At 46.6% G+C, this 20857-nt stretch overlaps 1 protein-coding gene and 1 pseudogene across 1 annotated transcript in view; both read right to left on the minus strand.

Moving 5' to 3' along the window:
- The window catches only part of LOC111148786 (potassium two pore domain channel subfamily K member 13), a 107441-nt gene extending 93766 nt beyond the window's left edge, over positions 1-13675 (minus strand). Inside the window, exon 1 of the mRNA XM_022505597.1 lies at positions 13336-13675. Coding sequence (XP_022361305.1) covers positions 13336-13675 — 340 coding nt within the window. The remainder of the gene's footprint in view (positions 1-13335) is intronic.
- Positions 13676-19680: 6005 nt separating this feature from the next.
- LOC111148727 lies at positions 19681-20496 on the minus strand (annotated as a pseudogene).
- Between the last annotated feature and the right edge of the window lie 361 nt (positions 20497-20857).

Consider the following 20857-nt stretch of genomic DNA (forward strand, 5'->3'; position numbering starts at 1 on the left):
AGGGAAACTAAGACAAGAAGAACCCCACAGATGAGCAAAAGTGGAAGAAGAAACGTTAACTGGGAGAAAAGAGAGAACAGTTATAAATCATCCAAAGCAAAAGCCAGAAAAACAAAAATAAACAGGTGGGAGTTCATCAAACTCAAGAGCGTGGGCACACGAAGGCAACGAAGAAAAGCAGCCTACTGGCCAGGACACGATATTTGCAAGTCACGTATCTGATAAGTGGTTAATATCCAAAATACATAAAGAACTCCTACAACTCAATAGCAAACAAGCAAACAAATAAGCTGACTGAAAATAGGCAGAGGGTAACTGAATGGTACAGCTGCTCAAGCATCTGAATCTTGGTTTTGGCTCAGGTCATGATCTCAGGGTCGTGAGATCGAGCCCTACCCAGGTCAGGCTCTGTGCTCAGCAGGGAGTCTGCTTCTCTCCCTCGCCTCTGATTTAAATAAGATTTAAATAAATCTTTTTTAAAAACGGGCAGAGAACCTGAATAAACATTTTCCCAGAAACAACATATAAATGCATGCTAACGGGTACATGAACAGGGGCTTGACATCGGTCAGCATCAGGAAAATGCAAATCAAAACCCCAACAAGAGGGGTGCCTGGGTAGCTCAGTTGGTTAAGCATCTGCCCTCAGCTCAGTTGTGATCTTGGGGTCCTGGGGTGGAGCCCCAAGTTGGGTTCCCTGCTTAGTGGGGAGTCTGCTTCTCCCCCTCTCTGTTCATTGTCTCTTTCTCTCTCTCAAATAAATAAATAAAATCTTTAAAACAACACACACAACAAAATAATCACCTCACACCTGTCAAAAGGGCTCTTCTGAAAAAGAAGAAAAAAAAACAGGTGTCCTCGAGGGTATGGAGAAAAGGGAACCCTTGTGAACTGGTGGTGGGAACATGAGTGGGTACAGGCACCATGGGAAACAGAACAATGGAGCTTCTCAAACAACTAAAAATCTTGCCTTTACTTTCTCTCTGGAAGCAGAAGAGGGCTTCAGAAAATGCAGTTGGTGTTGAGTGAATGATCATCCAAAGCCTAAAGGTCCAGAGGCAGGAGAAGAAGAAATGGACTGGAAACGAAAAGGAAGGTACCAGGAAGAGATGCACTAAAGGTCGCTAAAGAGAAAAAGATTATGGCTTTGGTGTGGTCTCAGCAATCAGATTGTGATAACACAAGGCAGGTTCCAAGGCAATAAAAATGTAACGTGCAGAGAAATATGTTTCCAGACAACAAGATAGAACAAGTGACCCGGTCGACAAGGCAGTTGGAGGGAATGGAGTTGAACCCAATCACACAAAACTCACTATCACCCAGAGGAAAGGGTCTTAATTTTATTTACAAACATGAAACATAATGGCAGATATAGTGTTTATCCCCAGGAAGTTTAGATAAGCTTTCATTCTGATCACACTTAAAGTGACAAAAAGAATACCCAATCCACTGTAATAGATGGTATGGTATTGGAAAGGGAACAGAAAAACTAGAGAAATACAGAACAAAAACGAATATTGCATATGAGACCAAATATTAAATGTGAAAATTCTCCTACAAAGAGAAAAGTCTAAAACTGGTTTAAAAAGAAAAATGCAAAATGTATTAAGTGGTTTGCTTAAAAATACATTAAAACTTACAACTAAAGAAATGATCTAGAAGTCAGCAAGTATCTGCTAACATAATGCAGGAACTTAATCATATCTATGTTTAAAAATAGATGTTATATATAAGGCATCAAGAAGTAAACAAAGGTATTATTAATAATATAACATAAGTTATACAAATGATGACATCAATAATTCTGAATTTATATGCCCCAATATATACAACCAAAATGTTATTTGGGGTATGTTTACTAGGGTTAGAGGGTGTTCAGGGGTGATGTTCCTTCCTGCTCCAAAATTCTGTAACATAAGAGAAAAACCAGCTGAAACATATACAGATACCAGGATACAAAGAAACACTCAAAACAGAAAAGAGATTTCTGGAAAATGCACATTCTCAAATCATTATGTGATAATTTTAGAAATAAATCAAATCATAATTATATAGCCAACCACACAAAACCATTTAAAAAGCAATCTTTTTGAATAACATTTGAGATGAGTTAGAGCTAAACAAAGAATGGATGAGAATATTTATCTCAACAACAGAGAGGACCCGGCTTGATGAAAAACCATAGAAGAAATTGCCAGTAAAAATAAACATATTTGGTTATATAAAAATCCCTTGTCCATGCCAAAAAAAATGTCATTGTCAATAAAAAGGCAGGATAAGATAAATATTTTGAGCATATGTAGATAAATACACATAACAGAGATTAAAAACTCGGGACCTCAGGAGAGCTCGTTAAAATACCACCGAGAACCCTATGGGCTACTTGGAGCACAGTTTGAAAACCACAGCTTTGGCTAGTGATCTTCATCAGATGCTCAACATGAGGGAAGACCCAAGACCCATAAAATCTTGGTGTGAATGGGCCAAGAGCTCACAGGCAGTCAGGAAGTGACTTCTGGATCAAATATGTCAGAATTAGAGAAGAAAGTCCTGGGGGCTGGCGCATTCTAGGCACATCGGTTGTCAAGGTGATGGGAGGAAGGTTTGCAAGTTTGCAAGAACTGTGAGATACTCTGAAAGGAGGTCCAGGTCTCCATGTGCATGGACTCCTGGGAAGCGGTCAGAACATTACCCAAACCTTTAACCCATGGAACCACTGATACTTCAACATCACAAACATCCCCTGAGAGTCTGCTAGCCAGACCGTTTCTGTCTTTTCATATGACCCTAAGTCATCCAGGAACCACCGCCACTGAAAAAAGAGGTCGCAGGCTCTTCCAAGGGCCATTCTTTCCACAATAAGGACTCCAGAGGAAGAAACAGCAAAGGGGTAGTGGTTCAGTGCATTAGCTTTGAAGGAAGCCTCCAGGCTTTTTCCAGCTGGGTAACTTCAGACACCGCATGAAAGCTCTCTGGGCCCCAGGATGCTAGTCTAGTGCATGAGGATATTAATAGTAATCATCCTCATGGGGCTCTTACAAGAAATAAACACATATGCAGACGTGTGCTGTGTTTAACCCATGGTAAGCACTCAATACAGTTCATAAATTTTAAAACACGTAAGAATATATATATATATATATATGGCCCCAAACCCAACAATTTGAGAATTAAACTATGCTACATTAATAGGAACACGTGAAATTCCCGAGAAAGTGTATAGAAAATAATGTAAAAGAAACAAGCTGAATAGAACATACAGATAGATTACAACACCTAAGTGTAAACATGAGGATCAGAGGTGTTAAGAGAATGTAAGTGTCCCAATTCCATTAACAAATTAGTGGGTGCATAATGAAAGAGCTAAGATGCTAGTTCCCCCCAATGCCCATCAAGGATCTTCCAAAAATAGGTATACAAATGAACTGTAAAAATCAAGGTGTCGCTCCTCTCCAAGAAGGGCAAAGAGCTTCTTGTCTTTCTTGCTCCCAAAGGAAAAGAAACCGGAGCTCACAGATGGTCAAAATTCTCGCTGGGAGGCTCAAATTCTCAAGTTAAGCCATTGTCAGACCTGCCTGGCCAGGGTGACACTGTTTTGCAGTCTGACTCTGAGCACCTGCGAGAGCACAGGCCCCGCTGTCCCCAGTGTCCCATGCCCCAAAGTTACACTCACGTCATTCATGGCCTGACCCGAGGGGGTCGCTGACCCTGACAGCGTTTCCCTGTAAGGAGAGGGGATGGAGAGAAGAGATGCCAGCGGTGGGCCGGAGGATGGGGCCAACAGAATCTGAGGCTTCGGCTACTACAGATGGCTCTCTGGGCCCAAGGAAGACACGGTGGGAATGCTCGAGGTGCGACATTTCAGGAAAGTGACATGATGTCTAGCAATTCAGATAAACTGAACTGAAGGAGGCAGAAGGCTGGAGGGTAGAGGGAGAGCCGCGTGGTGATGGAGATGCCTCCTGATGAGGGGCACTGTCCTCAGTGCACTGTGTCTTCTGGGTCTGAACATGGCCATGGCCTCCTGTATAGGCTGAGACTGTTCCCTGGTGAAAGCCATTAATGTGTGATGATCATAAAGTCACCCAGCTCTTCTCTCCATCCTCCTATGGGACAGCACTGCTGCTTGCTGGGCCAGACCAGTCTTCAGGGCTATCCTTCGCTGGGGAGAGAGCTGAATGAGAAAAAGCTAAAACAAGTTGGAGAGGTGAAGTCACTTGTGATGACAGAGGACAGACAGAGATGAGAGGGGTGAGGGTGGGGAGAGGGACACAGAGGGACAGACAGGCTGAGAGAATCAGAAATAAGAGGCTCCAGAACTCCTTTAAAATATATGAGACTAGGAGAGGAGAAGAGAAAGAACATTCCTGTGTTATAAATGGGAGACTCTCAGGTTCTTTAGAAATATGCAAACAAAAATTTACTTTTTTGTTACTTTGGGCTAATGGACTGTGATTCTTAGAATGGAACACCACCCTTAGCCCCCCCAAAGGGGCGCAAGAATTATCTGGGTTACATTCATGCCACATCTCTCTCTCCTTTGTGGAGAAAGGTATAGGGGGTGGCGGGGAGAGAACAGGATGGCATTTGGGATAAAAGAAGAGGAAAGCACCATGTTTCCTAAGAGAAGAATTTAATGAAACAAGCTGAGATGAGCACGAATGTGGACCCGCTAGCGTGCTGGACGGTGGAGCCTGGAGAGGCGTCCCTGCCACGGAATGCTAATTTCAAGATACTGAAATGTACCAAGAAGGAAACAAATGATTGAACAAGCCCAGGGCTCACAGGATGAATAGTGTGAGCTCCCTCCTGAGGCTTTAGAAGATAGATCCCAAGAAAGATGGCCCTCTCACCTGACCTGGGGGAAAGCAAATGCCTACCAGCCACTCTGTGCTCTTTCCCCACAACCACGTGGCATCGCTCCTTAAATACCATCTCACAATGCACCATCATTGTTCACACGAGACAATATGGGGAAGGGTTTTAAAAACAGCTGTTACCACAGAGGGGTGTGGAGCACTTGGAAAAATACTGAACAGAAACTAGCGTTCTTATAAAATCTGGATGGAAAGTTATTTTTAAAGCCCAAACACAAACAATGGAAGACATCGCAAGGAAAAGGCTGGAATCCAATGCACAGTAATTAAGAGCATTCCTAAATCTAATAAATGCTGAACAGAAAACAAAAATGCATGGAGAGTATGGCCCAGCCATGACAAAGGGCCAAAACTTTCAAACCTAAAGCACACATATACAATGATTAAGACGACATCCCCTCACTCCCGATAGCAAAATGGGGAAAGGATTAGCTAGATGACACAGGGAAGATGAGCTGTAACTGTGTGGGATTTTGGGTTTTTTTGAAGATTTTATTAATTATTTGAGAGAGAGAGAGAGCATGTGCGCACACAAGCAGGGGGAGGAGCAGAGAGAGAGGGCAAAGCAGACTCCCTGATGAGCAGGGAGCCTGATGTGGGGCTCGATCCCAGGACCCTGAGATCATGACCAGAGCTGAAGACAGACAGTTACCCGGATGAGCCACCCAGGTGCCCCAAACTGTAAGTGTTTTTAGTAAGTATTTAAAATTAATCAACTTCAGTAGAAATCAGAGAAATTCTAATTTTGAGATTCATTTTTACCTAATTACAACATATGCTCATGTCATAGTGGTTAAATGGAAAACAGATAGATACAAAGCATGATCTATTTCCATGACTTTAAGATGTACCTTTCCCCAACATTTTAATGTCTTGGAAATGGAGACTCACAAGGCTAGTATGTCAAAATTTCATTGGCAGCATTCTTTTCTTTCTGAATGGTACATAAAATAAGGAAGCATCTTAGATTCCATGAGATAGCACTTGAGGTACAATATAATATGATAAGCCAAAATATTAACAGTGATTCTTGTTGGATGGTGGCATTACGGGTGATTTCTCCTTTCTTTTTTATATTTTCCCATATGTTTCCAGTCTTCTCAAATGAATACATATTTCTTTTACCATCAGACAGTAAACAAGATCTGGTTCTAATTTTGACTTGGCCACATTAGAGCAGAGTAAGTCCTGAGTAAGGTAATTATGCTTTCTGTCCTCAGTTTCTTCATCTGCAAAATGGATCGGTAACTTCTCCGCCTACCTCCTACGATTTGTGCACAAATGCTTTGTAAAATATAAAGTGCCTAGTCAGTGTGTGATTTAAATCTCGACCCGTGTATGAGACCCACTAACACGTGACGATCATTACTGTCCTCATGAGATGTTTTTATTCTTTCTCAATGCCTGTTCATGATGTCAATTTATAGCTTTCTATGTGGAATGGCGACCCCCCATATTTTTTTGAACCTGATATAATTTGATTTCATGAGCTCCTTCCTCAATGGCTCCCATGTAGGAGGAAACAGATTCCAAAAACAGTTCAGCACGCACCGCGTAGATGTGCACACTGACCAGGCCAAATTGTAAATGCATCAGCCCAGCTCCTCCTGAGCCCCACGAGCCTTCGAGCCTTGTAGAACACCGCTGCGCAGGTGCTAATCACAAGCCACACCCAGGGCCCAAAAGGGGGCATCAGCATGATTACTTCTGTTTAATTAGAATGAACACAACTGTTGCTGCAAATCTCAAAATCTAGCTTAAGGGTTATGGCACTGAGGCAGGGTTTGGCACCTCTCTGACCAAGCCCTTCAGACTGGCGCAAGCCACCATCCCCTTCCTAGCCTAATCCCAGTGCATCCTTGCATCTGCTTAGGCTGCTCTGGGCTAAGTCAACCTGCTCCTCACGTACTTCATGACACGCTGGAGAGGAGGGCCACCAAGACAAGAGATGAGCGCATCTCCCCTCCTTTCCATTCCAGCCTGGCCACCAGTTTGTCTATGTTCTCGAGCCCAGGGGGCCTTGCTCTAGTAAGCAACACCAGGAAACACCTTTCATGTGCCTATGACCCACCCGGGGGTTTCGTTAGAGAACAGATTCTAACTCAGTTGGTCTGGGGTTAGCCTGAGGGTCTGCGTTTCTAACAAGGTCCGAGGGGATGTAGATACCACGGCTTTATCAGCCACTCTTTGAAGAGCACGGATCTCCATGGTCTTCAACCCTACACCTGCTCCCATCAGACATGCCTCAGTGGGCTCCCTATGCTGCCTATATCAGAGCTTCTGGGGACGTTTCCCAAAATGCTGATTTACGGCATCAGGATCTCTGAAAGAGGGGCCCAAATACCTACATTTGAACAAGCACCATACTCCCCTCAGGTGAGTTCTTGCACACACTGAAGCTTGGGAACTTCCAGTAAAGAATTCTAAACGTCCCTAGTGGACCACAGCAGAGCTGTATGTCTGCCCTGCATGGTGCTCCAGCTTTGGCAGAGGGGAGTTTCCTGAACCACACCTTGCACTGAGGGATGCGGAGCTAGGTAGGAGAGTGCCGTTCTCTCTCATACTTTCGGCCCAGATGCTGTGGAGGCGATTACTCATCGTCTTATGCACTCCCATTCATAACCATCTGCAGAAAAAATTTTATTCCAGTCTGAAAAACTTGGGTGTTTTCCAAACAGGCAGCCTGGATAAGAGGGACCATTTAAAGGTTGTCCTTGTCCCTTTCTTTTGACAACTGGAAACTCAGAGCCAAATCTGGGGCTCATGAAGGTCCTTTTGACATAAACCTCAGTGTGTTAACCACATGTGGCTAGGGGCACCTGGCTGGCCCAGTGGGTTAAGTGCCTGACACTTGGTCTCAGCTCAGGTCTTGATCACAGGGCGTGGAGCCCACTTAAAAATATAATTAAAATTTTTTTAAAAATCTGGCTTAATTGAACTATCCTATTCATGTTTTCTCATTACCCATATTTTAAATCCATTTCTATCCATTTCTAGTGCACGGTGCGTACGGATGTATAATACGTATCTGAGCTGTTCACCAATATCGAGTCTCACCCCCTTCTGGACTCGGGGGAGCAGTGTGCTTCCCCAAGTCCTTGAAGGTGGGTGTGGCCACATGACTTGGTTTGGCCAATGGAATGTGTGTGGCGGTGACTTGGGTCACTTGCAGGTGACGGCCACTGGTCACCGGTACTCCACACGTCAGCCCTTCCCTCCCCTTCCTGGACAGTCCTGGTAGCATGAGCTGAGGAAGAGGAGCCACAAGGTGAAGGCAGCCTGAACCCTGGGCTAGCAAGGGAGGCAGCCATCCCGGGGAATCCCCACACACACCACAGTGACCTCGGTGTGAGTCCGAAGTAAGCCCCTGATGGGTTAAGGGACTGAGATTTGGGAGTAACCCAAAACCCAACAAAGCCTACTGGACCGTATCATTTGCAAATGACCTCAAGTCCTTTCTGGAGAGACGCTGAGTTATAAACTCACAGGCCAATGCAGAAACAAACTCCTAACAAAAGCCTATTTGAGAGAAAAGATGTGTAGAGGAGCTTATCTACAGGATATCTTTTTTTTTTTAAGACTTTATTTATTTATTTGACAGAGAGAGATCACAAGCAGGCAGAGAGGCAGGCAGAGGGAGAGGGAGAAGCAGGCTACCTGCTGAGCAGAGAGCCCAATGTGGGGCTCGATCCCAGGACCCTGGGATCATTACCTGAGCCGAAGGCAGAGGCTTAACCCACTGAGCTACCCAGGCACCCTTCTATAGGATATCTTATCAACCTACTTCTCTGAGTCCTTTGTTTACTCTCGTTTTCAATCTGATCACCAGCCTCTTTCAGAATGGGCATCCCTGACTTGTGTTTTCATATTCTGCTCCTCTTAAATTGTGGCAAAAGAGACGTAATATTTACCACTGTAACCATTCCTAAGTGTATAACTCAATGGTATCAAATACACTCGATCTGTTGTTTAACCATCACCACTGTCCACACCCAACACTTTTTTTTTCATTATCCCCAACAAAAGGACCATACCCATAAAACAACCCTTCTCCTCTTGCCCCGGCTTCTGGTAACTCCTATTCTACCTTCCACTCCTCTGGAATTTGTCTATTCGAGGTACCTCATACACATGGAATGATACAATATTTGTCCTTCTGTGTCTGGCTTATTTCATGAAGTATAAGTATGCTTTCAAGATCCACCCAGGTTGCAACATGCATTTAAATTCCATTCTTTTTATGGCTCAGTAGTACTCCATTGTACATATCTACCACTTTGTGTTTATCCATCCATCTGTTGATGAACACTTGGGTTGTTTCCACCCTTGGGCTATATGAGTAACATGGCAACAAACACAGGTGCCGAATATCTGAGCATGTGCTTTCAATTCTCTTGAATATGTGCCCTAGGAGTGGAATTGCTGGGTCATAGGGTAGTTCTCTGTTTAGGCTTTTGAGAAACTGCCAAACTGTTTTTCGTTCTGCTTTTATTTTTTAAAAATTTTATTTAAATTCAAGTTAGTTCACATATAGCGTATTACTAGTTTTAGGGTAGAATTTAGTTCTGCTCTGACTTTTTAATCAAAGATCTCAGACAACAGGTGCATGAAATCCTCACTTTCACATTTTTAGGAAAATGTTCGTTTGTGAACGTCACCACTAGCCTATGAAATGCTTCCTATACAAAAATCCCAAGGGGGAAACTTTTTTGATTAGGAACTGGGATAAGGTTGATGCTTCCTTTTTTCTGATAATAAGGATTCCAGTATGGGGTCCTGACTCTGCCAGGAAGCTTGGAATTGAATTTCAAGTTTGAATAGTCTTTGTCAGTACCCCTTCTACACCCCTTGGGGTCCTCGTTGCCATTTCTGGGCATACTGGACTGACTTCAGATGCCCAGTGCCTATATCTTTGTCAGAGGACTGACATTGGGCTTTCCATGAAAAAAAAAAAAAAATCAGGCCAGACATACAGGTTTTCCCCATTATCTGCGAGTTTGCTTTACGCCACTTTGCTTTTAGGAAAGACCTATATTAGTAACGTGTAATTGCTAACTGAAAGAAATCTGAGGATTTTTACTTTTAGGGGATGGTACTTGCTTTATCCTTTCACACCATTTCAGTTTATAAAAGGTTCCATAGAAACACTCTACTTTCGGATGGCGGGGGAAATCTGTTCCTGGGAATTATCCCTGTGCTTCCCCTGCTCTCCAAGCAGCTTTGAGCCAACTCCTGACAGGTGTGGGTGTATAAATACCCCAGCCCCCTTACCTAGGGTAATTCTGGGTCACAAGCTTTGCATTGTTTCAAACTTTCACTTGGAAGTAAGTACCAGCTGCTGACTACAGTTCCCGCCGAATAGCGGACCCTATGGTGACCGACTTCCTCTTCTCTATCTCTTCTCTTTCCCTTGGCCTAGATCCCTCGCACCTTCCCATCAACTTAGATTCTTGGCTCAGTGTCTGCTTCTGAGGGAACCTGAACTAAGACAAAGATCCTCTCTAGCAACTTCCTAGATCCGTTTGCTTTCCATATTTCTGTCCTTTTTCCTGGTTCTGAAGTTGTACTTACATGTTTTTCATTGTTTTACCATATGCTTTCTTGTTGTCTGTTACTTCAAAGTCTCTGCAGAATAAAGCACAGCAGAACTATTTTAGGTGAAAAACATCATGTAGGGGCGCCTGGGTGGCTCAGTGGGTTGAGCCCCTGCCTTCCGCTCGGGTCATGATCTCAGGGTCCTGGGATCGAGCCCCGCATCAGGCTTTCTGCTCGGCATGGAGCCTGCTTCCCCTCTCTCTCTGCCTACTTGTGATCTGTCAAATAAATAAATAAAATCTTTTTTAAAAATTAAAATAAAAAAAAGAAAAACATCATGTAATTGTAACACCTAAAATACAAGATGAGAGGTTTTATTGACTATGACACCAACTCTAAAAAAATACACATGTACATCTGTGTATGCATAGAAAAAAAGAACAGAAGGAAATGCACCAGAATGTTAACAATGAAGAAATCGGGGTGATGTCACTGCATGTCAATGCAGAAATTGGGGTGATGTCACTTCACTTTTTTCCTTCTTTGTACGTTATTTTACAAGGAACGTGAAGCTTTAGCTTCCCTGTCTATAAAACGAGGATAATCATACCGACCTCATGGAGTTGTGTTGATGGAAATTAAGTGTAAGTGTAACGTGGTAATTAGCTGCATCGCATATTCACATAAAAATCACAGTAGGTGCCTAATATGTACCCTAATAAAGGGGAGTGAGTGCTGTAATTACAACAGCAATTAATGAAACAATTTAAAAGCAAATGTTAGAACCGAGAAAGTGGAAATAAGCCCCTGCTTTGTACTTTGTAAAGAATACTCACTTCCATGAGCTCATCACCCCTCCAGAGACCTGCGAGGGGAGAAGGCTCAGGGGGAGGGAGTGGGCAGGACACAGAATGTTTACTGAACCACAAACACGTGCCAGTGCCAGGGGGTCACTTTGTGGACATCTCAGGTGAGAAGGATGGGACTCAGAATGGTTAAGAATGGTTAATGCCCCCGCTACGGAGACAGGACCAATAGCTCCAACGTCAGACTCTCAGTCCAGAATTCCTTCCCTTCCAACAGGTGACATTCCATTTGCCCCTCAAAAGCCCCTGTTCCTACCTGCCCACCCACCAGAGACATTCTCCCTTCCTAAGGCACCAATGTTCACCAATCAATACATACAAGCTGCTCCTTCCTACTGCCATGTCCACTGGGGGGACCAAGGGGTGGCTTGTGGGGGAGTGGACTTCGCTCCCCCAATCTCCCGCCAGGACCACCCCCAAATGGATTATCAGTCTGAGTAAGAACACTGTACTAGCGATGCAGACGGAGTCAGCGTCAGCTCCACAGCAACCCTTCTCAGTCAGGCTGTCCCCCCCCCCAGTCCTCCCTGCGCAGGCATTCTAGAACCATCTTCAGAGACAAAGGAGTTGACGCAGTGGGGGATTTAGGGAATTCTGCTAAGAGAGCCCAGCAGAGACTGTGGGCTGGGAGAGAGAACCCTGGGCATTGCTCCCTCTGTCCCCCTCAGGGCCTCACGTTCTAGTCACCCCAGAGAATGCATAGAGAGCTTTTCTTGCTGTCCTGTGATTGTGGTGTCATAACAGCCCTGCTGATGGACAGGGACCAGCTATGGAATGGGGGGGAGGGGGGTGGAGAGCCCACATGTCCCTAATCATGCCAGTCCTCCCCGCCCTCCCCTCCTCCTCACCAGATGAAGCCCTGGGCTTCTAAACTAACCTTGGGAAATCATTCTGGACTAATCATTCTCCTGGCGGAATGTCAACGTAAGACAACCATGCGTGGGAGCTTCAAGCAAGTTTGCCTTGTCACCCTGCCTCACTGACAAGCTCTCCTCCCTAGCACAGGGGCCGGGGCTGAGAGCACCCGCAGCGCCCTGGGGGCCCTGCTGCAGTTCCTGGGCTCTGGCAGCTACTCCCTTTCCGGGTCTTGTTTCAAAGCTCCTCCTCCGCTTCAGCTCTCTCTTTCTCTAAGAATTTCCACAGCGTCTTCCCCAACCCCCTTCTAACTCCATTATGCTTCAGAGAGAAGGAGTCTTTAGAGGTGTAGTACAAAGACTCCCAACATTTTCCTTCTGCTACAAATAAAGGTATCACCGACCATAGCCGTGCTGTCACACTCTTGCTCAAGAATTCTCAATGGCTCCCAATTGCCTCTATGTAAGTTCTAGTTCCTTAGTTTGACTGTAAAGTCCACCTTCATGCTCTAAGCCTGGAGACCTTCCTAGCCTTCCCTCCACTGCTCCATCTAGATGAGGTAGCTCATGAGGCATCCCCGAAATGAAGTTCTCTCCCCCTCTAGAGTGCAGAACACTTCAGTCCCCAAACCCATACCTAACACTAGCTGGTTCAACCCGAAAGTCACCCCCTTCCTTCTTGGTAGGAAACTCTTTTCCATCCCCATCGGCACTTTGCCCGCTTACTTCTAACTTGGTATTCAATCTGATTTTTCTCTATGCTTGAAGTCATGGACAGTCTTAATCTTCGTGCCTCCCCACCAACCACTGCCTCATGCATGGTATTAAGTCAATAAATCTTTGTAGGGTCCTTCTGATTCCTAAGCTTTTTCCCTAAAGTTTCACGAACTCAAGCTCTGTCTCCTTACCTACATAGAAAACCCTCCAGAGAAACTTAAGGCTCACTCAGATCCCCTGCGCGCGGGTTAACGAGCAGGCCCCGAGCCTGGAGGTCAGAACGAGCGCCCAGGTGTTGCGGATGCCCCCGCCCCGCGGACCGCGTGTAGGAAAGCGGGGAGGCAGTACCACCTGTGGACGAGGCGGCAGCTCCCATCTGTGCCGCCGGGCTGAGCGCGGGGGTGGAGGAACGCAGGAGCCTCAAGCGGTCCCAGGAAAGGGCCTGCGGGGCCGGGCGCCCCTTCGCCCCCCAGCGACGCCCACTTACCTATGGTGGACACGACGGTGCCCACGAAGTAGAAGGCGCCGGTGAAATCCCAGCGCGGGCGGGCGCTGTCCACGCGGATGCCGGCCTCGGTGGCCTCCTCGTAGTGGCGAAGGAAGCCCCGCAGCTCGTCGCGGCTCAGGTTGTGGCGGCGGCTGAAGTTGGCCAGGCGCTCCTCCCAGCGCTGCTTGGCCTGACGCTCGTGCGCGAGTTCCAGCGCCGAGAAGACGGCGGCGCCGCCCAGCAGGTAGAGCACGATGAGCGCGGCGAGCAGCAGGAAGCGCGCGTTGTCCTCGTTCAGGTAGCCCGGGCCGCAGCTGCAGCCGCACCCCCGGCCGGCCATGGCCGGATCCCCGGGGGCCGCCCCGGGCCGGAGGGCCGTGGCCGCCGGCCGAGTGTCGCCCCGGCCCCCCCGGGGGTTCGCCGCTCAACCTGCCCCCGCACGCTCGACGGTCCGCTCACTCATGACCGTGGGGCGCAGTCCCTGGCTGCGCGGTTCCCCAGGCCGCCTCCTCGATCGCTCCCGCGGCGCCCGCTCCCCACGTCCGCCTCTTCTCCTGGTTTCAAATCCGCTTTGTGGCCGCTGTCCCCACCCGCCTCGGAGTTCTCCTAAATGCTCGAGGTCCGAGGGACCGGGAGCTGAGTCCGCTGTTCCCCCCCGGATGCCCTCCCTGCTCTGCTCAGATTGGGGAGGGGGCGTGGCGCGTCCTCAGCGCGAATCCGGACGGACTTGAATTCCCCCCGCAGCAAGGTCTTCCGGCCTCGCAAGCTGGCGGGTTAGAGGAGCCGGGTGGGCTCAGTCTCTTCGCGCATCGCTTCTCCAGCCGCCGACGGCTGGGACGCGGGGTGTCCGTGTGCTGGCGCTCGATGGGGGTGCCTCCCCAGACAGATCCGTGGGGCTGCGTGCCAGTCTCGGCGTTGCTCGGAGCCTCAGGCCTCTGGGGTCACCTACCCGTCTGCCGGGGTGTAGTGGCTGGAGCAGGTCCTGGGCGGGCGCACCCCGAGGGACGGCCGGGAGCGGGGCCCACGGGTTCCTACCTCGCGCCCGGCCCCCGCGCTGCGCGGCATCCGGCGGACAGAGCGGCTGGAGGAGGACACCAGAAAGGGAGGTCGGAATGGGGGGACGAGGGGAGTCAGGGGCATCTTCCCCGGGCAGCCTCCCTCGCCTTGCTCCGAGCGCCCTTGGCCTCCGGGTCCCGCGCGGGGGCGTCTTCCGCTCCCACGCGCCGGCTGTGCGGGTGCGACGCGCGTCCCTAGCCAGCCCCAGTTCCCGGAGAGGTGGCGGAGGACTGGGGGCTGGAGAGTTCCAGCTCCTCCATCCGGGCTTGGCCGCCTCAGTGTGCTCCAGAGATCTGGTGCTGCGGAGTGCTTTCCCCTCGCCCCGTGCAGAACAGCGGCCAGGCTCCCCAGCACACGGCCAGGGGCTCCCTCCCCAAGACCTGGCCTTTCAGGGGGCACTGGCACAGCCTCTGAGCTCCGTTCTCAGCTCCCCGGGACAGCCCCCTCCGCGCCGCCCTGTCGGCACTGCCCCCAGGGCTCCTCCTGGCCGCGGCCCCGCTCTGCAGAACGGCGCTGGGAGCCGAGCTCCCCGGGCTCCGCCCGGCCTGGCTCGAGCGCTCCGAAGCTGCAACAGGTGGAGCCCAGAGGCTGACCGCCGCAGCGACTCCACCCAGTTCCCAGCCTGCCGGCCGCGCAGCCCCGCGGCCCCGCTCCCAGCGCTGTGCTCCGCCTGCAGATGCGGTCTCTCGGCGGGCCCACCCGGGGGCTGCAGCGCTCCCACCCCGCGCGCTCAGATCCCGGGGAAGTGGGTGCTGTAGAGAGGCAGGTTAGGTACTTAGCGGGCTTGAGTGGGCCCCTCCTGGGCCAGAAGAGGGCGCTCCGTCTCCTCCAGACATGTGTCTCCCCCACCTGTGTACCCAGCCACACTCGGCCCCTCCGGAATCGAGCCCCTGGCATGTGGGAGTGAATACGGATACATAGAGGAATGGACGCGTAGGCATCTTCTAACTAAATAGAAGTCCCCCCCGCCTTCCGAGAGAGTAGTCCGAGGCTCCGAGCCCACCCACCACCCACTTACACTCGCTGGGAGCCGAGCATAAAGAAACACAGAGCTCTGGATTCCAATGCACCTGCCCACCCCTCAGCTCCTTTATCTCCTCCTGAATGTCCCTATTTTATCTGCCTCACTGGGGGCAAGAGCTTTAGGTGCTAGTGCATGTGGAGACACGTGTAAACGAGAGTCAGTCCAGCAATTATCCCCTCCCCCATTTTAATATGAAAATTTTCAAACATCAAGTTCAAAGAATTCTATATATTCACCACCTAGATTCTACAATGAACATTTTACTGTACTTGCCTTATTACATAGTTATCCATTCTTCTTTCCATCCCTCAAGCCATCTTATTTGGGTACATTTCAAATCAGGTTGTAGACAACAGTCCATCTCCTCCCCAATACTTTTCCCTACATATCATTAAGGAGAGTCCAATATTTACAGACTTTTTTCTTTGGGGGTAAAACTTACAGTGAAATGCACAAATCTTAATGCACAAATGTGAAATGCACAAATCTTTAGGTGTGCCATTAGATGAGTTCTGACAAATGCATGCGCCTGTGCAAATTAAACCCCTACCTATCCAACCTATCAACCAAATATCACCGGCAGTTCATATCTTCCTGGTATCTTCTCTGTCAGCAAATCCCCACCCACATTCCTCCAGAGGAAATCACTGTTCTGATTTTTTCCCCCATCTACTGGTTTTGCTTTCATAGAACTTGCTTTTGTTTGTTCTAGATCTTCATATAAATGGAATTCTACGGTTCTGTCCTTTTGTGTAATGCATTTTTGAGATCTATCCATGATCTATGTCTTGGTCCTTTATTCCTTTTTATCACTAATTTTTAAATGTTTGAATATTCATTCTCCTATAGATAGAAACCAGGGCTGCTAGATTTTTTTTGGCCATCATAAAACTGTTAGGAACATTCTTGTGCAAATTTTTGTGGATCTGTTTTCATATCTCAGGTAAATACTAGGAGTAGAACTGCTGGGTCATAGGGGAGCTGTGTACTGAGTTATATGAAACTGCTTAACACTTCTCCAGAGTAGCTGTATCAACCAACGATGGACAATAGTTCCAAAACCTTGTATATATTTGGCAGTATTAGTCATTGTGATTTTTTTTTTTTTAATTTTTAGAAGATTATGTGAGAGAGATAATGAGCAGGGGGAGAGGGAGAAACAGCAGCAGACTCTCCACTGAGCAGGGAGTCTGACTCTGGGCTCAATCCCATGACCCGGAGATCATGACCTAGGCTGAAGGCAGACGCTTAACCTACTGAGCCACCCTGGCACCCTGTGTGATTTTGAACATACTGGTGGGTGTGTTGTGCTATCTTACTGTGGTTTAATTTGCAGTTCCCTGCTTTCTTAATGTGCTATGGCCATTTGCATATCTGCCTTTGTAAATTTGTTGAATATTAATGTTGAAATTATCTCTTGAAATATGGTATCGATTATCTGTTTAAAAATTGATTTCTTGGGCGCCTGGGTGGCTCAGTAGTTAAGCCTCTGCCTTCAGCTCAGGTCATGATCTCAGGGTCCTGGGATTGAGCCCCACATCTGGCTCTCTACTCAGCAGGGAGCCTGTTTCCCCTTCCCCCTCTGCCTGCCTCTCTGCCAACTTGTGATCTCTCTCTAATAAATAAAATCTTTTAAAAAAATAAAAATAAAGGGGTGCCTGGGTGGCTCAGTGGGTTAAAGCCTCTGCCTTTGGCTCAGGTCATGATCCCAGGGTCGTGGGATCGAGCCCCACATCGGGCTCTCTGCTCAGTAGGGAGCCTGCTTCCTCCCTTCTCTCTGCCTGCCTCTCTGCCTACTTGTGATCTCTGTCTCAAATAAACAAATAAAATCTTAAAAAAAAATAAAAAAAAATAAAAATAAAAATAAAAATTGATTTCTCATGGGGGCACCTGGGTTTTCCCTTTGCCAGCTGCATCCTAAAAATTTCAGTATGTTGTATTTTCATGTAATTTTCAAAATATTTTCTAATTTTTCTTCTTTGACCCATGAGTTATTCAGAAGTGTGTTGTTTAATTTCCAAATATTTGGGTTTTTAAGACAAATCCTTTATTTCTAATATTTTCACTGTGGTCAGAGAACCATAGTCAATGTGTTTCAGTCTTTCTAAATCTGACTTATTTTATGGTCCAGCAGCAGATCTGTCTCTGTGACCATGCCATATGCTCTTAAATATGTATTCTGCGGTTGTTGGCTGTGGTGTAGTTAGATTCTATAAGTGTTAATTAGGTCAAGGTACTTAACAGTGTTTTTCAGATCTTCTGTCTTTACTGATGTTTGTTCTAGTTATTCTATTGATTGGTGAGAGAAGAATGTTGAAATCACCAACCAGGAGGCACCTGGGTGGCTCAGTTGATTAAGCCTCTGACTTCAGCTCAGGTCATGATTTCAGGGTCCTGGAATGGAGCCCTGCCTCAGTCTTCCTGTTCAGTGGCGGGGGGGGGGGGTCACTTGTCCCTCTCTCCCTCCCCCTTCTCATGTTCTCTCTCTCGCTCTCTGTCTCAAATGAATAAATAAAAAATCTTCTTTAAAAAAATCACAAACCGGGCGCCTGGGTGGCTCAGTTGGTTGAGCGACTGCCTTCAGCTCAGGTCATGATCCCGGACTTCCAGGATGGAGTCCCGCATCGGGCTCCCAGCTCCTTGGGGAGTCTGCTTCTCCCTCTGACCTTCTCCTCTCTCACGCTCTCTCTCACTCATTCTCTTTCAAATAAGTAAAATCTTTAAAAAAAAATCACAAACCCTGACTATGGAATTGTCTATTTCTTCCTTTAATTATGTCAGTTTTTGTTTCATACGCTTTGAAGCTCTGTTATTAAGCTCAAGCATTTATGATTATTACATCTTCTCAGTAGTAATCCTTTTATTTTTATGAAATGTCTTTATCGCTGGTAATACCCTTTACATTCAAATTTACTTTATCTGATATTAATCTAGTCACCACAGCCTTTTTGTACTTAACATTTGCACGGAATCTTTTCCATTTATTTTTTTTTAAAGATTTTGTTTATCTACTTGACAGATCAGAATTAGGTAGAGAGGCAGGCAGAGAGAAAGGGGGAAGCAGGCTCCCTGCTGAGCAGAGAGCCCGATGCGCTCCATCCCAGGACTCTGAGATCATGACCAGAGCCGAAGGCAGAGGCTCAACCCACTGAGCCACCCAGGCACCCCTTTCCCATTTATTTTTTAGCCTGTGTCTTTACATATTTAAAGAGGATTAGTTGTTCACAGTGTATAGTTGAAAGTTGGCTGGGTGGTTTGATTTTTGGTCAGGTCTGACAATCTGCATGCACATTTAACTGGAATGATCAGATCAACACTGTTCAACAATTTCTGCAATGATCAAAATATTTTGTAAGTATTTATGTTCTTCAGTATAGTAGTCTAAATGACTAGCGAGCTCTTGAGTGCCACTGAAGAACTAAATTTCTAATTTAATGTTAATTTAAGTTGAAATATCACATGGCTAGTGGCCCTATTTTAGACAACATAGGTTGAGATCCCTTATATTTAATACAGTGATTTAGATTCAAGTCTACCATTTTACTATTTGTTTTGTTTGTCCCCACTGGTTTTTGATCCTCCTTGCCCATCTTCTTTTGGATTAACTGAATATTTTTTAGAATTCCATGTGATCTGTTGACTTTTTAGCTCTGTCTCTTGGCATTTAAGTGTTTAAGGGTTAGCTTTTCACAGCCCTCTCACAGTTACTACTGTACAACTTTGTATAAAATAGAGAAACCTTCCAACTATACAGGTTCATTTCCCATCTTCTTCCCCACATCCACTGTGGTTGTCATTCAAATCACATTTCCATATGCTAAGACCCTCAATACATTTTTTATTCAGATAGCAATATATATTTTTACGAAAAAATTCAGGTTTTATTTTTACTTATTACATTGGTTGGAACTGATGTCAGGAACTTATTACTTTTGTTTCCTACCTCTTCGCAGAACAAAAATACATACAATGTGGCATTATCCTTAGACAAGACTTGCTTTTTCACATTTCACACAAGAATGTATATTATCCTTTCTTGAACAAAATGCCCAGATTACCAAGGAAACCATCTTTGAGGAAGTGTTTAATAAGCCTATTTTATTTAAATAAATCCTCCAGTAGGAAATGGGAGAATTCATTGCCTTCACTTAGAAGAAGGCAATGTAAATAGTTATCTGTCGAATTTTTCTGTGCAGCTCACCAACATTTCCTTATTGGAAACATCAATTTTTCCACATCACAGTTCCCCAAATGACTTTAAAGTCTCAAACAAAGAATTCTGTATCTTCCTTTGGCTTGCTTCTCTCTTGATTCTGCCGAGGCTTTATTAACGGTTCACTTCCTATCATCCTCTCCATTTTTGAAAATTTTCTTTAGAACATTCACCAATCCCTCTCTAGGATCTGTCCCCGTGTTGTAGGAGGGCTCTTTCTCTTCTCATGCTTTCCCAACCTGAGTCAGGCAGTCCCACTGCCTGGTTTCTGCTTTATTTCTACCCAAGAAGAGAACTGTATCTGTTTGACTTCTTTTTGAACTGTCTTCCACAGAGATGGGTTTCAAGACATTGTTGCAGTAACTCTTCTCATTTGTATTCTTTACGGAAAGACCAAATGACCTCTGTGAAATGCACCTGCACAGTTCTCAGTGAGGAATTGATGAACTCCAGTTAAGTCTGTGAAATCCACATTACCTTATCTGACCAATCCCATCCGCGATTTTCACCTTATATCCTGTTCTAATGGGATCAACCACAGCAGCAGCTTTTTGCTGTCAAAAAGTTCTGCTTTTCTTTGATTTCTGCCACACTATGTACTTGATTTGTCTCAATCTTAGATTTTTTTCAGACGGCCTTTTCTAGTGGTCTTTCCCAGCAGCACCTTCACCTCTTCCAGATCTTTCTGTCGCTTCCAGCCTCCCTCTGCCGTCAGCATTGACTTGAAGAAGACTTCTGTCCTCAGGCTGGCATAGCGGGAGCTGTGGGAGCCTTGTCCAAACCTGAAGCTGTGGTCGGGCTGAGTCAGGCAAGGCCCAGTTGCAGGCGGGCAGGGAACAGAACAGGATACGGTGTACCCATCGAGCATGCTCACCCTGGCGGGCACAGACCCCGCTGCTCCGGTTGCAGAGCCTCAAGCCTGCGGGAACACCCACCAGGTGCAGGACTTAGCCCCCCTCTGCAACACGGGTGTCTCAAGAGAAAGTCTTCTGTATTTGCACACATAATTATTTGCTCCTTCTGGTGGCTTTCCGTCCTTTTTGAATATCTGAGCTTCTCTCTGGTATGTTCTTCCTTCAGCCTGAAGACTGTCCTTTAGCATTTCTTGCAGGGCACATCTCCACATTCTCTTAGTTTTCTTTTATCTGATAATGTGGTTATTTTGTCTTCATTCTTGGAGGTTTCCACCAGATATAGATTTCTGAGGTGACCTTTTTCTTTCTGCCTGT

This window comes from Enhydra lutris, unplaced genomic scaffold, assembly GCF_002288905.1.
Source record: "Enhydra lutris kenyoni isolate GAN:26980312 unplaced genomic scaffold, ASM228890v2 scaffoldscaffold20, whole genome shotgun sequence".
Classification (NCBI taxonomy): domain Eukaryota; kingdom Metazoa; phylum Chordata; class Mammalia; order Carnivora; family Mustelidae; genus Enhydra; species Enhydra lutris.